The 16,831-nt window shown below is 41.3% G+C and overlaps 1 protein-coding gene across 1 annotated transcript in view; it reads right to left on the reverse strand.

Moving 5' to 3' along the window:
* Positions 1-16,831, reverse strand: part of Dock8 (dedicator of cytokinesis 8) — a gene marked incomplete at its 5' end in the record, with an annotated part of 99,460 nt that overhangs the window by 45,724 nt on the left and 36,905 nt on the right. Inside the window, 4 exons of the mRNA XM_029554094.1 lie at positions 2,483-2,652; positions 8,561-8,700; positions 11,043-11,198; positions 14,977-15,090. Of these exons, the coding sequence (XP_029409954.1) occupies positions 2,483-2,652; positions 8,561-8,700; positions 11,043-11,198; positions 14,977-15,090 (580 nt within the window). The remainder of the gene's footprint in view (positions 1-2,482; positions 2,653-8,560; positions 8,701-11,042; positions 11,199-14,976; positions 15,091-16,831) is intronic.

The following is a 16,831-nucleotide window of genomic DNA, read 5'->3' on the forward strand; positions in this document are numbered from 1 at the left end:
AAATAATGGGGGCTCTGCTTCAACTGTTAAGAGCACTGACTGCTCTTGCAAAGGACCTGGGTTCAATTCCCAGCACACACATGGTGGATAACAACCACCCATAACTCCAGTTCCAGGGGATCCGATGCCCTCTTCTGACCTCTGTGGGCACTGCCCAACACGGGTGCACTTACAAGCATGCATGCAGACAATATACACAAGATAAAAAAATAAAAAAAGGAAGATCTCTAGTTTTGTCTTTATAGTCTCTGTAAGAAGGATACAGTATTACAGCATTTTTACAGTTTACAGAGGAGGGGCAGACATTGAAAATCCGGACTTATCAAAGGTCACTAGCAGATGAGGCTGACGTTTGAATTCAGATGCATCTTTTTTTTTTTTTTTGAGAAACTATGTTCTTATGAGTTTACCAGTCTAAAGATTCTGCATTTAATACACACACTGCATTATTTCTGATTGTGAAATATTCTTTACTATTTTCCTTCTTGTCCTCATGACAAAAATCCTTTAGCACCGAGATCTTCAGGTTCAAAGCATGTGTAAAGAAGCCTTGAGGTCCAGAAGGCTCAAAGACCAAGTCCTGAAAAGCTGTGGATCCAAGAGACCAACTGAAAAATTCTAACCATAGGATTCTTTGGAGAATATGTATTAATGTGCTTCCCTATTTGGGGACAAATGGTGACAGCACTTCAGATGAAACATTCTAACAACTTTCTAGCAAGGCTTCTCCATATGAGCTGCAAGTCTCCCTCTGCTGTGTACCCTTACATTGGAAGCCAGCTGTTCCAGTTGCCGGCACCCGTCCGGGAGGAATGGCTCAGCTCCGTGTGCAGTTTGCTCACTCCATAGGGCCTCGCTTGTTTCTGTCCTGCTCTAGCCTTCGTGCCTTAGCCCCGTCTCTCAGGCTTTCTCATCATAGTTTTCCCCTTGGCGGTTTGCTGGAGGAATTCTGTTTTTGTTTTTAAATAAAGAAAATAATAGCCAGGCATGGTTGTGTCTTTAATTCGGGAGTCAGAGGAGGACGGATCTCACAGATGAGGCAGTCTGGTCTACATAGCCAGTTCTAGGTCAGCTGTGGCTACAGGGAGACACTGTCAAAAAACAACAACAACAACAAAAAAGGCCCCTGTAAAAAGGAAATAATTACTTCCATGGGAAAGCTTGCTTTTTATTTCATGATTTGCATGAATTGAAAGTTATAGGTGATTGGTCTCATTGTGTGTGGGTCTGTGTGGGAGTGAATGTTTGCATGCATGCATGTGCATGTGGAAGCCAAAAGAAAATCTTGGGTTTTATTTCTAGGCACTATTCACTTTTCCTTTCTTTTTCTTTTCTTTTTTAAAAACAAGGTCTCTCACTGACCTGGCACTCACCTAGAAGGCTGGGCTGGCTGACCAGTGAGCCCTAGGGTTCCCCTCCCTACCTCCCCAGTGTGGGATTACAAGTACTTGCTACCAGGCCTGGAATTTTTATGTAGGTTTTAGAAATTGAACGTAGATGGGTTTGCAGAATAGACACTTTACTGGGTGAGCTACCTCCTCACCCAAGTCTCATTTGAAAAATTAACTAAATAATTTTCATTGTAATGATTTTGCAAATAATTTAGTCACACATATCACTTTGCATTTAGAGGAAGTGGGAAACCCTGGATGGTTCTAAGACTCTAATGATGACTGCCTGGAAAAGGGCTGGGCTCAGGCAGGCATTCTCCAGACTCTAGAATGCTCACCCGCAAAAGAACAGCATGGTAACATCTTGTAGAAGTTACATCACAGGGCAAGAACTACTCTGAGGTGATCAGAACACTGTGTTTCCACCTACATTCTCCAATTCATACTGTAGTATGTACACAGACTCAGGAAGTGAAAAAAAAAAACAAAAACCAAAAAACAAATAACACCTCGGAAATTGTATTCTTTCTTCTTGCAGTTAAGCAAGAGATACTGACCTCAGAATTGACCTCTTGTTGCCAAAGGCAAAATTTTTTTGCTGTGGCATAATTTCATAATACTGAAAGACCATGAATTCATGTGTGTATGTCAGGGGTTGGCATAGAGAAAAAATAAAATTTGGATTTAAGTATTCATAAAAGAAAATGAAGGAACATACTTACTTCAAGGCATTAGAGCTTGGGCTACAAGGGAGGCCCTGTCCAGAAAAAAAAAGGGGGGGAGCTCAACAGGGAGCAGTTCTCTATTCCATTCATTTGGTGCATTGTTGATGAAGTTCATCATAAAACAGCAGATCAACGAGTGAGTGAAAGAACAAATAAATAATAAATAATTTCTGACCAAAACCCACACATATCATTATATGCCTTTAAAAAACCTGACTGTGTTAAAAAAAAAAAGTCTAGTGCTGACTGCTGCAGGGCATCACCCACACAAGCCCATCCATCCCAGACCTGGGTCTGGTGTGTGTAATGGGGAAGGACACACGGCAGGGGCCTCATCAAACCAAGGAAGGGTCAGAAGATTCTTACCTGTAAAGTCATAGAGCTGTGGCAAAGCATCCAGGATGATGCCAACCAAAGGCAGGTAAAGGGTGGCGATTTTGACCTTCACCTCTGATTTGACACACCGTGGATCCAGATCGTGGGAACTCAGCAGACTGTGGATGGCGCTTACGGCTTTCCTCTGCACTCTGCTGATTCTGTTGGCATATAACACAGAGAAACAGGATATGGTGAGGGAGACTGAAGAACGTACTCTTAAACAAGAGTGATCAAAATGATCCTCAACAATGAAGTGAGGATGTGAAAAACCAAGCAAAATAGGGCAGGAGAGAGAGACTGCCCATGTTATGATCCCTGTCTGTTTGACTGGCTATTTCAAGTTTATAGTATCACTTGAGAATTCCATTCCTTTTGGGTACTGACTAATATTCCATTGTGTAGACAGAACAATTTCATTTATCTGTCCATCAGTTGGTAGACATTTGGGTTCTTTCCCCTTTAGGGTTACTATGGATTATGAATGTTACTATGAATTACAAGTTTCTGCGTGGGCATAAATGTTGTATCTCTTGGGCATGTGCCCCAGTAGAACCACTGGAATCGTAACTCTATTTTCAGTCTTTAAAGTATAAGAAAGTTGTTTCTAACAATGCCTTCACTATTTTACATTCCCACCCGCAGTATCTGAATGCTGTTATCTGTCTTTTCTACTTTGTCTTCATTGTCTCTTTTCTTTCAGTTCTTGGGATTAAACCTAGGACCTAACTCGTCACTCCTGCCTGCATGCCTTTTCTGTTATAATCACCATCTTAGTGGTATGGCAGGATGTGGTATTTACTTGTGGTTTTCATTAGGCATCGGTCTGACTGTTAGTGATTCTGAACATTTCTTTTCATGTGCTTATGATCATATCTTCTCTGGAAAAATGTATATTCTGACCTTTTCCTCTTAAAAAAAAAGGTGAAGCCTAGGTAGATGTGGCATAGCACTTGGGAAACTGAGGCAGAAGGATCACAAGTTGGAGGCCAGCCTAGACTACATAGCAAGTTTGAGGCTAGCCTGAGTTATATAAGGAGATCCTGTTTAAAAAAACAAAAACAAGCAAGCAAACAAAACAAAAAAAAAAAAGTTAATTTTGGGGCTGGAGAGACGGCTTAGTGGTTAAGAACACCGGTTGTTCTTACAGGGGACCTGGGTTTGAGTCCCAGAACCCACATGGTGGCTAACAGCCATCCACACCTCCAGTTCCAGGGGATCCAACACCCTCTTCTGACCTCTGCAGGCATTGCAGCACACGGGTGTATTTACATACATGCAGGCAATACATTCATACATAGAAAATAAATAAAAATAAATAAGTAGTCGGGCGTGGTGGCACACCCTTTAGTCCCAGCACGTGGAAGCAGAGGCAGGTGGATCTCTGTGAGTTCGAGGCCAACCTGGTCTACATAGCTAATTCCAGGTCAGCTAGGGCTACAGGGAGACCCTGTCTCAAAAAGACAAAATAATAATAATAATAATAAATAAATGAAATAAAATAAATAATAAAGTAAAATATTTTTAAACTAATTAATTAATTTTATTTATTTAATTTTGGTCTTTTTGAGACAGGGTCTCCCTGTAGCCCCAGCTGTCCTGGAACTCACTGGGTAGACCAGGCTGTCCTTGATCTCACAGAGATCTGCCTGCCTCTGCCTTCTGAGTACTTGGATAAAAGGCATGAGCCACAACGCCCAGCTTAAAGTATTTTTTAAAGAGTTAATTTTCCTTTTATATACAAGTTCTTTATTAGATTTATTGCTTGTAAATATTTTCATTCATTTGTGGGCTATCTTTTAACTTTCTTCATGGTGTCCTAAGAATCACAGAAATTCTGATTTTAATGTTTTTTAGTTCAAGTTTATGAAGATCATCACTCTGATTTTATCTTATCTAAGGATTTATAGTTTTAGCTTTCACACTTGGGCCTTTGATCTATTTTAGTTATATTTTCTGTAGTGTGAGATAAGGGTTCAGCTTTAGTTTTTCCATGTGAATATCCAGTCATCTCAGTAACACTTGTTTTTTAAAAAAAAATTTATATAATTTTTTATTTCATGTATATGAGTATATTGCCTGCATATATGTAAGTGCACCTATGTTGTGAAATGCCTGTGGAGGTCAGAAGATGGTACTGGATCCCCTGGAACTGGAGTTATGGACAGCTGTTAGCCACCTCGTGGGTGCTTGCATTCTAACCTGGATCCTCTTCAAGAGCAGCCAGCGCTCTTAACCACTCAGCATCTCTCCAGCCCAGTAACATTTGTTAAAACACCGTTATTCCCTCACTCAATTGTTTTGAGCACCCTTGTCAAAAATCAGTTGACTGTAAATGTTAGGATTTATTTTTAGATTCTTGATTTGATGGTATTGATCCACGTGTCTATTTGAATTTTAGAGCCACATAGTCTTGAGTACTTTTGCTTTGCAGTAAAATTTGAAATCAAGAAATGTGACTCTTCCAACTTTGTTCTCTTTCTGAATTGTTTTGGCTATGATGGTTTACTTGAATTTCCACACAGAGTTTAGGATTAGTTTGTTAATTTCTGAAATGAAGGCTGTTGGAATTTTGAGAGGAATTGCATCAAACTCATAGATCAATTTAGGGAGACTTGCTGTCCTAACAATACTGAGTTTTCTGATCTGTGAACAGGTGACGTGTAATTACTGAGACCCCTGTTTCTGTTAACATTGTTTTTGTCAGTGTACAAGCCTTATATAAGAGCTGAGTTTTCCACAGAGGCCTGGGATCGGGCTGAAGAAGTTCTCTCATATTTTCAAACTGTATGACAGGGGTACTGCATTTTGTCAGATGCTTTTTTTCTGCAACTCCAAAAATCATCGTGTGGTTTTCATCCTTTACTCTGTTGATACATAGTCAATAGGTGTTGAACTTATTTTACATTCCTGAGATAAACACTAATTTGCCATGGGGTAAAATTTCAGTTATAAGTTGTTGGATCTCGTTTGCTAGCATTGAGGATTTTATGTCTGCACTCAGCCTGGCTCTGTAGTTTCCTTTTCTTGATGCCTGGTTTTAGTTTCAAGCAATGACAGCTACAGAGAAAGAGCTGACACCTCCTTTATTCTTTAGAAAAGCCTGGGAAGGATTAGAGTCAATTCTTTAAATATTTGGTAGAATTCAGTAAAGCCTCCTTCTGAATTTTTCTTTTTGGGAAGCCTTAAAAAAATTAAATTCAATCTCTTTACCTGCTAGAGGTCTGTTAGATTTTCTGTTCTTCTTGGTGTCAGTTGCTCTCTTTAGGAATTTGCCCATTTAAATGTAGTATATAACTTTTGATGTACATTTTTTCGATTGCACTCCCTTAAAATCCTTTTTATTTCTGGAAAGACCACAGTGATGTTGATTCTTGAATTTAGTCATTTGCATCTTCTTGTTTTTCCTTGTCAGCCTAGCCAAAGCTTTGCCAGTTATGTTGATCCTTCAAATAACATCCTTTACTAACTGAGTTATCTTGTCTCTGTTTCCTATGCCCATTTTTATTTTTATTTTTGGTCTTTTTGAGACAGGGTCTCCCTGTAGCTCCAGCTAGCCTGGAATTCACTATGGAGATCAGGCTGGCCTCCATCTCACAGAGATCTGCCTGCTTCTGCATCTGGGATTAAAGGTGTGTGCCTCCATGCCAGGCTCTCCCATTTCTTAAAAGTAAAAGTTCAAACTGGAAGCTTCTAAATGTTCATTTTTAGCATATAAATTGTAATATATCTTCCTGAAGGAATACATATGACATACAGTTGAGACTAAAAACAAAAAACAAACTACAGATACAGGCAGTCAAAACAAGGCTTTTGCAGGCACAATGTTCAGCAAAGGGTATGAAATTCAACAACTGGGGACCTATCTCTGATGAGAAAGGTCAGAACAAGTGGTTGCCTAGACAGAGGACTATGGCTGAGAAGGGTAAGAGAATATTCTAGACATTCCCTGTATCTTGGTGCAACTCATGGTTACTTAAGAGTATTTATAGCTAAAGATCAGCTGGACTTTATGTTTAAAGCCCTTTATTGTATTTAAGTTATACCCAATAAAAGTAAGTAAAATAAAATATTCAGTACAGCATTTAGAATCTAGCTGTAGAAATTCAATTTTAAGATGTATACTTTCTTAACCAGGCCTTTAATCCCAGCACTTAGGAGGCAGAGGCAGAGGCAGGCAGAGCTCTGTGAAACTGAGACCAGCCTGGTCTACATACTGGGTTCCAGGTCAGCTGGGGCTACAGGAAGACCTGTCTCAAAAAGATGGGGAAAGAATGAGGAGGAGGAGGAGGAGGAAGAGGAGGAGGAATGCTTTCTTTTCCTTCAAATAAAATGCCTCCCCCCCCCCAAAAAAATAATGCTACATCAGAATCTAGGAGTAGGTGGGAAATGTGAACCAAATTTTCAAATGACCCAGATTCCCCTATTAAGTAGGTAACTTCAAACTTCATTCAAAAGCTATTCTGGGACAGGAGAGATGGCTCAGTGGTTATGAGCACTGGCTGTTCTTGCAGAGGACCCCGATTTGGTCCCCAGCATCCATATGGTGGCTAACAATCATCTGTAACTCCAGTTCCAGGGGATCTGATGCCCTCTTCTGGCCATGGGAATTGTTATAACATGGGTGCATATATGCAGGCAAAACACTCATATACATAAAATTAAAACAAATATATTTTAAAAAATTTAAAAACCTATTCTTGTTTTAAAGCCTGCCTTAGCTTGTGGGCCTGGAAGTGGGCTATCTTTTGAATGAGTATTGCAGTTTGCTAATTTAACACAAAGATACTAGGCAATTTCCAAATGCTTGAAAGCTGTGGGACTTAATGATGCATGGACATTTGTGTATACACCCAAATATGAAACAACGGTGACTGATCCCATAAGGCCAGAGATGTATCCTACAGGCCCTTGCCCCACTGGGGTGAGGCAGGTGTTGGTGAGTCTATTAACTGATCTCGGCAGCAAAAGGACATGTCGATCAATGGGGAGTTTGTTAAAGGATGGCATTTTTCTAACGTTTATTTCCAATGACTTTCTAGGAATACAACTGACAACTCTGCAGTCAGGGATCATGGTGCTGCCAAAACACACTGCTGATTAGTTCCTCTCAGGGGTGTGTTTGAAGAACGTATCCACCTGTGTAAACATAATTGCACGATCTGAACACACTCTCCCCTATTGCCAGTAATACCCAGGCAACAGTTTTATAAGGAATCAAAAACAGATGTCAAGGCTGTTTCAACTGGAAGAAAAATAGAAAATAAAAACTATTGCTAATGTAAATATAAAAGATTACTTTCAGAAATTACTTAAAGCCACGTTATTAAAGGGCAATCAAGAAAATGGGGGTGGAACTGAGGCCCTGAGCCAACAGTAAGGCTAGACGCTGTCATACACCCTGGGTGCTCAGGTATATAGGAGGCGAGAAGATTCACACCCTGCACCTGTGGCATCTCAGCTGGAGTCAGATCTTGTATTATTCCCTGACTAGCTAACATGACTATGAATACCATGTGATAAGTGAGGAAGGCTTGTCCAAAGAAGCCTCATCTGGACAGGACAGCTGCACTCCTCAGTAGTCACTACTTTTGCCAGTTCTGGCTAAAGGCTGTTCTGGGTACTGACCTTGTTAAAATGGCCTGTTAGGGCTGGGGGGTGTAGTTCGGCGGAAGAGCACGTGAATAGCATGGGCGAGGCCCTGAGTTCCATCCCAGCACCCTCCTGCAAAATGGCTTTGTCCCTGGAAACTCCACTGATCAAAGCATTCTTAGTAAATCCTGCTCCAAAGACTTAAAAAAGTCATCTCGCAGTTGAGGGTGTTGTGGCTCAGTGGTAGAGTGCAGTGGTAGTGTGTGTGAGTCCCTATTTCCAGTGCTGCATAAAAGGTCATTCTACGGTTCCTCTAACCCCTGCCTTTCTAGACTTTTGTGGGTGCCATTTTCTCCAGGTGGGGTACTTCTACTCCTGGGAGAGGCTTTTGTTTTTTGTTATATATAAGAAGTCGAACTGCAGCTTTATTAAAGATTCTTTTTCCCTTCACTTCCATTTTCAGTGTCAGATACTTACCCATCCCCTTCAGAATCCAGGGCGACAGCCAGTTCTGTGAAGAGGAGCCCCGTGAGAAAGTGCTGCTGGCGGTACTCTGGGGTCAGATCGAACATGCTGGCAATCTTTTGGTCCTGGAAACTGGAACAGGAGCTTGAGTTCTATAGAAACACAAGCAGCAGCTTTATAAGTATCAAGAACTGGAATTAAAACAGCCTTGGCTTGCATTTATGGAGCTCTAGCCAGATGCTGCATTCACTGACCAGCTAACATGACTATGAATCTCATGTGCTAATTAGGAGAGCTGGACTGTAGCATGGGTATTTCACTTTCCTGTTCCCACAGATGGAAGATCGACAGTTGGGAAACATGAAAATGAAGCATTCAGGGTCTGTTGAGAAATTGGACTAGGGGAATAGCTCAGTGGTAGAGCACATGCCTAACATACATGAAGGCGGCTGGGCTCCGAGTATGGCCAAAGAAGGAAAACCAAGCAAAAGAAAACCAAATAACAACCTCTTTCCCAACTGATATTAAAAGCTGAAGATGAAAAGCTTGGGTATTATGTGAACAGGGAAATGAGAACTGCACCTAGCCCTGTGCTGTGGCCTGTTTACCCAGCACTACTTCTAAAGGTCGCTTGAGCACACTGTCTGGATGTTGCTGGTCTGGAAGCAGAGGTGGTGTCAGGCAGGGAAATGTCAGATCTAGCACTTCTAGGCCATTCCTGTCCTGTGTTCTTATCCCTGGAGCATACGTTATTCTTCATCAAGGGCAGCAGAAGCCTCTGTAAGCCCTTGTGCCTTGCTGAGCAGGGGCCCTGAGTCTGTTCACTCCTTGGAACAGCCAGAAGAATCTGGGAAGGACCCAGGACAAGGCCAGCACATGGAACTCTTACTTAGGACTTAGCCTGCAGAGCAAGCTGCAGCAGAGAGATAATGTATTTAGAATTGCTCCCTGTAAGTTACATGCATCCCAGCTCACATTATGATGTTCATGCAGCTCACTTCTCAATTATACCATTTGGCATTAACAGCTAAGACTTTTATTATTATTAAGAATGGGACTTGGGGCTGGAGAGATGGCTCAGTGGTTAAGAGCACTGACTGCTCTTGCAGAGGACCCGGGATCGATTCCTAGCACCCACATGGTGGCTATGAATCATCCTTAACTCCAGTTCCAGGGGAATCTGAAGCCCTCTTCTGACCTCTGTGGCATTACACAACATGGGTGCACTCACATACATGCAGGCAATATACTCGCACACATAAAATAAAAATAGTAAATAAAATATTAAAAAAAGAGAAAGGGACTTATGGTTTGAATGAGGCATCCCCATAGGCTCAAGTATTTGAACACTTGGTCAGTTGGTGGAACTGTTTGCAGAGGTTCAGAAGGTGCAGTCTTGCTGAGGGGAAGCACGTCAGTGGGGGCGGGCTTTGAGAGTTCATAGCCATGTCCCATTTCCAGTGTTGATCTCTCTGCTTCCTGTGCCTGCTTGGAAATGTGACTTCTGCTGCCACACTTCCCACCATGATGAACTCTTAGCCTGTTATTCTGGAACTGTAAACCAAATAAATTCTTCCTTCTATAAGTTGCTTTGGTCATGATGTTCTACCATAGCAACAGAAAAGTAGTTAATCCAGGACCTCACTATATTGCTTGGGCTGATCAGGAACTTTTGGGTTTAAAGTGATCCTCCTTCCTCAGCCTCCTAAGCCCTGGGACTATAGGTGCCTATCACTGTATCTCACATTAAAAAAATTTATTAGACAAGCCTTTACTTTGTGCTAGTATCAAGAAAGAGAATCTGATACTATCCTGGGATATCTTGGCTGCTGCTCTGAGCTGCTGAATCCATATATGGATGGTGATTATAAAACAGCATTTCCTTAAGGTTTTCCTAATGGAAATCTATGAGTGTGGGGGAAGATGAGGACAGCTCCATAGTCTAAACATGTTGAGAATCACTACTTTTCACATACCCTCCCCCTCCATCACCTTTCTTTCTTTCTTTCTGGGCATTTTATACTTATGGTAACATGTTAAAAACCCTTATGGTTGGCTCCTGAAGAGGTGGCTCAGTGGTTAAGAGCACTTGCTGTTCTTCCAGAGGCCCAAGGCTCAGGTCCCAGGACTCACATCAGGCAGCTTCAATCACCTGAACTGCACATCCAGGGATCCAACACCCTCCTTGGGCATCCCCCGACCATGGCATACTCTCACATAGACACAGACATTTACCAAATTAATTCTTAAAAAAAAAACTCTCTTGGCTGCATTAGGCACCCTTGAGCCTTGGAAGAAGCTGAATTACTTACTGGTAAATCAGGTAAGACTTACTACTTCAGGGTAGCATATCATCCATATCTGGATCAATTGATCTGGTTTGAATAAGTTGATTTCTTCCTCTAATTAGTGAGATCAATGTTTATTTAGATGCATGACTAAACTAAGCTAATTAATGAAACAGCTTGACTACCTCCTTCAGTCAGTGGACTACCTGGGAGGATATGGAGGGACAGGGAGACACGGGTGCAGTATCAGTGTTCAAGAAGAAGAGGTTGAGGTTGAGGTAATGTTCGTGGCTGCAGAGGATCCTCAGGAACTCCAGCCTCATGGAAATGAGCGTTGGAAGGTTATTAAGCTTGGCTGATAGCTGAAAAATAATATGAAGAGAGCAAAGAAGTGTTTATTACGGGATAATTGGAGTCTAGTAGACACTGATGCGTTCTTTCTCTGCATATTAAGACATCAATGTGGTAAGATTACTGTGATAGTGCAACAGATGTCATTACAGGGAGCCCCAGCAAATTTTAATTCACTACTGTTTCTCTTAATGATGCTAGCTTAACAGCATTTTAAAATGAGAATTTTTGTTCCAGCCCCACAGTATCTAATCTGTAACACCATGGCAAACCTGTGTTGAAAATAAGCTTCAGGTGAAATATAATGGAATGAATTTTGCCAAAGCCCCACTGTGTCTGGGATGCTAAACAAAAAGTGAAAAAGCCACAGTTAAATTCAGAATCTGCAGGGCAGGTGGATGTCTGCTCTGGATGGCTTTTCCCTTCTGGAATGAAAATTGCCTGTGGTGAGCAGCTACCTATGCTGCTCTTTTCTATACATTCAACTTAAAACTCTGAAAACAGATGGACTTGTATTTGATATTCATACAGTGCCCTGGAACCCAAACCACCTGAAAGAGAGGGCAGAGGAGTGGGGTACTTCCTCTGTCACTTACTCTGATGGGATCCTCCCTAGGGATGACGCGTGGGTGCAGGTGCAGGGTGGGGAAGTCTTCTTAGGATTCTCTTTTACTACCCTGTTTCCTTACCAGGATATCCTTTAGGAAACTCAGGGGTTGCTTTAGTTTTGTTTGAGGAGTGTTATATAAATGAACCAAAGACCATCTCTGTGTGTCAGTTCCTAAACTGTACATTTCTTCACCGAAGGTTCATGATTACCTCACCAACACACACCAAACTTGAATTTTTTTTTTTTTTTGGTCTTTTGGAGACAGGGTCTCCCTGTAGCCCCCAGTTAGCCTGGAACTCATATGTAGACCTTGATCTCACAGAGATCTGCCTGCTTCTGCCTCTGGAGTGCTGGGATTAAAGGTGCGTATCACCGAGCCTGGCCCAAACTAGAATTTTTACACATCCACTAATTATTTCAAAATCAGTCCAAGTAGATTTCTTTGAGCATTTAAGGGAATTTTTAATAGACAAGAAGTAATTCCCTGTAGTGATCTGAAAAACATGGGAAATAGACCAAAGTAATATAAATTTAGCAATGAGGATTTGCTTTTGTAAAAGGTGTGTTGACAAATATTAAGTATTATATTTATGTTTTGATTATAGCAAATTTAAAACACAACACATCTAAGGTTAGTATTGATACTCATGCCTGATTGGATTTAGATACTATTTCATTTTATTGGAAGGACTCTCAAAATTTCATCAATGCATATATATATAAAATCTCATCAAAATCTGCATGAAATTTAAAGGGATGATATTAAAAGTAGCAATTTATTTAAAAAACTTTTTAAAATTTATTTTATGGGCATGTCTTTTTAATTTTATGTGTCTGAGGGTTATGCCTTGTTGGGAAACCCTGCTGTTAGGGTTGTAGTTCTCCATGTCCAGATAGCCCTGAGGGGCTCGGTGCCAAATGGAAGGACTCCCCTTTTCAGCAGGGGGCCTCCTGCTCTCTTCCTGGCTCACCTGGAAAGTGCCACCAAGCACCAAGCATGGATGCCTGACCTTATCTAAAAACATGACCTTTGGCATAGTTACCTGGAGTAAAAACTACCCCCAGGTTTTTTCTATATGATAATCAGGCATTGCCTGATAGTCTGGAAGATAGGAGCCCACTGCCACATGTAAATAAAGCATACTATGAGCACCTATCAACTGAGGCTTTTGCTACTGCCTCCACACTATAAATTCTCTAGTTCTCCCACTAAATAAACGGAGCTGTTTCACTGTCTGGAGCTGTATCACTGCTGTTTCACTGAGCCTGGGACCAGTCTCCCCGGAAGGGCTGTCTTCCATCAGCGCTCACTGGCCGTCCTGACCCCGTTCATCGCTTTTGCTCTCCCTGCCCTCGTGGGCCGGTGGCCAACGACCCACGAAGAGAGAGAGAGGCCCCCGCAATGCCTGCATGTATGTAAGTGCACCTGTGTCATGCATTGCTGGAAGGAAAGAAGAGGGTGTCAGATCTCCTGGAACTGGAGTTATAGATGGTTGTTAGTTGTCATGTGGGTGATAGAATTTGAACCTGGGTCTTTTTCAAGAACAGTCAGTGCTCTTAACCACTGAACCACCTCTCCAGCCCCATAATTAATTTTTTTAAAAAAAATCCTAAAATTTTAATTAACCTTCAAATTTTCAGGGCATGAAAGGTTTATGAACAGACTCCCCAAAATAAGCTCATTTTGTTTAGTTAGGATGGAAATATCTTCAAGTTTCAGACATTTGGCAAGCTACTGTAAGAAGATATAAAAGATGTTTTGGGTCAAATTATTTCTTAGGTCAGGTGGGGTGGAACGCACTTTTAAACCTAGCACCCGAGAGACAGAGATAAGTGGATCTCTACGAGTTCCAATCCAGCCCGGTCTACATAGCAAATTCCAGGCCAGCCAGGGCCACATAGTGAGATTATGTCTTAAAACAATCCCAAAACAAGCAATAAATATTATTTAATACAGGGGGCTGGAGAGATGGCTTAGTGGTTAAGAGCACTTAAGTGCTCTTGCAGAGGACCTGGGTTCGATTCCCAGCACCCACATGGCAGCTAACACCTGTCCATAACTCCAGTTCCATGCGATATGATGCTCTCTTCTGACCTCTGAGGACACTGCATGACACTTGTGCACTTACATACATGCAGACAATACACTCATACACATAGAATAAAATAAAATAAATATTTTAAAAAACAAGGAAATTGAGAGCCATATAATTTGTAGGGTCTATTTAAGTCATTAAGCTACTAACTCCTAAGAGTCACATGGTAATGACGGCACAGAAGGGGAGGATAGTTGTAGACAAGAGTAGAAATATGGAAGGAGAGGAGTAGCAACAATAACTGCTATTTATATTATTACTGCTGTGGCATTTTGAGGGAGACAGTGAATGAAAGAGGAATTACATTTAAAACTTTAAGGGAAAATAATATTGATATGCTGTGTAGGCATTACAAAATATTTACTTCATGCTTAATTCAGTCTCTGAGTTCATTGTTTTTTTTTTTCAATGTAAGAACTGCATAACAGCAACTTAATTAATAAAAAGTAAAAAGAAACCTTGTATTTTGGACTATTTGAGATGCAAGTATGTGTGTGTGTGTGTGTGTGTGTGTGTGTGTGTGTATGTGTGTATGTGGTATAGGGGGTGGTGTGTGCAAGCCAGAAGTTGATGTTGGGGTGCCTTCCTCTATTGCTCTTCATCTTCCTCTTGAGACAAGGTCTCTCACTGAACATGCTGATTACACTAGACTGACAGGCCAGCAAGGCCTTGGGATCTGCCTGTCTCTGCTTCCAATCTCTACCCCACCAGCACTGGGGTGGCAGGCATGCACTACTAAGGCCATCCCAATTTAGATCCTCATGATTGCACAGTAAGTACTTTGCCCAGTGAGCCATCTTCCCAGCCCCAGTTCTGATCAAAGAACAAATGTAAAATCATGAAATTTCTTTTAAATGTTAAGATGGGGAAATCAGATTACATGGCTAATAAATTTTAATTTATGCAGATTAACTTGCTGACTGTGTTGGTAAATGCTCCAAGAATCCTGGTGAACCAGTGTGTCTGATGGACACCACTTTACGGGCAGGAGGAAAAGACCCAGAAAGCCCAGGTATGTAGGGGTCACACTGAAGAAGGCAGCACCACAGGACAGTGAGCAAGTCAGGGAGAAGGAGCACTCACCTGGTTGCAGTAATGTTTGATGAGGTTGAACACAAAGCTGCGGTCCATGAGTGAGAGGAGGTCGTATAAGAAGAAAGCAAGGCTGATGTTGATCTTTTCTGCCTGTTCACTTTCCTTAAAAGTGGACACACAAACACAAATCATTCTGTTTGGTCTTGATAGGAGAGCTGGGAGACGTAGATCCTATTACATTATCCATTCTTACACTGAATATTTAGGTGTATTTTTTTCCTACATGCATATATATATATATATATATATATACACACACACACACATACACACACACACACACACACACACACACACATTCTGACCTCATTCTCTACATACAAGTTTGAATTCTGAATTAAAATTTTTTTTGCTGTTTTCGTTTTTGACACGGGGTCTTATTATCTAGCCCAGGCTGGCCTTGAACCCCTAATCCTCCTGAGAGCTCCTGAACTTCTGAGCCTCCTGAGTGCTGGAATTATAGCATGCACCACCATATCTGGCTAAATTTGGGGGGATGAGGGAAAACCTAGTATGATATACATTCACTGTCTTCAAGGAGATAGATTCTTAATTTGTAAGGATCAGTGTAGAAAATCCAATCAAGATAAAAGGCTCAATGTTTACCTAAGGAATTTTCTCTTTTCCAATTAGTCGGCATTCTCAGCTTGAAAGACGTCAAAGTCATAACTGGGAGGGTGAATTCTTGAGAGAATTGGGGCTAGGTTTTTTTTTTTAATTTCAATTTTAATTATGTCTCAGTGCGCACGTTTATGAGAGATTTTTATAGTATTTCATAGTGAATAAAAAGTCACCTTTTCTGGATTATATCCTTTACTTTCAAATTGATAAATCAATTCCCTCTGTTACTGTTGAAAATACAGTTTGTAATTACTTTCTTGTGCAGTTTTCAAATTTAGGCCACATGGGACCTTGTCACTGGCTCAAATGGAGACCTGATACCAAGGTCTCCAGATGTCATAGGAAATCCTCCAGTTCTCTCTGCCTCCCCCACATGGCCCTTGTCTGGGAAGGTTACAAGACTGCCTGAATAACTGGGTGTACAGTCTGCAGCCTGGGCTTTCCAAAAGCTTTGTGACTTTTGGAAAATGATTACCCTCACTGTGCCTATTTTTGTGTTTGCTAATAGTACTGCCATTCTAACAAAGCATGCCCTGCAAGATCACCAAATGCACTTGGTTCTATACAAATTCCTAATAATAAAGGTGTTACTGATAAACAATACTCCCTTCAATATTAGTGAGCTTTAATTTTTATTTTTTTGTCTTTTTGAGACAGGGCCTCTCTGTAGCCCCAGCTCCTCAGCTGGCCTGGTACTCTAGGTAGACCAGGTTGGTTTTGAACTCACAGAGATCCACCTGCTTCTGCCTCCCGAGTGCTGGGATTAAAGGCATGTGCCACCACACCTGACTAATTTTTTTTCTTAAATTTATTCATTTTAATTTTATATGTATGAGTGTTATTCTTGTATGTGTGTAAGTGCACCTGTGTCATGCAGTGCCTGTGGAGGAGAGAAGAGGGTGTTAGAACTCCTGGAACTGGAGTTACAAATGGTTGTTAGCCACCGTGAGAGTGCTGGGATTCAAACCTGGGTCTTCTGTAAGAAGAACCAGTCCTCTAAACTGCTGAGCCATCTCTCCAGCTCAATTTTTAATTTTTTAATTACATTTATTTATTTGGGAGGGGGCACATGTGCCATGGCATATATTTGCCAATCAGAGGACAACTTGCAGGAGTTGGTTCTCTCCTTCCACTATGTGGATCCTGGGGATCAAACTCAGGTCATCAGGCTGTGGATCCTGGGGATCAAACTCAGGTCATCAGTATATGTATGTATGTGTAT

The sequence above is a fragment of the Nannospalax galili genome, unplaced genomic scaffold (genome assembly GCF_000622305.1).
Source record: "Nannospalax galili isolate Female #2095 unplaced genomic scaffold, S.galili_v1.0 scaffold2610, whole genome shotgun sequence".
NCBI classification, from domain to species: Eukaryota; Metazoa; Chordata; class Mammalia; order Rodentia; family Spalacidae; genus Nannospalax; species Nannospalax galili.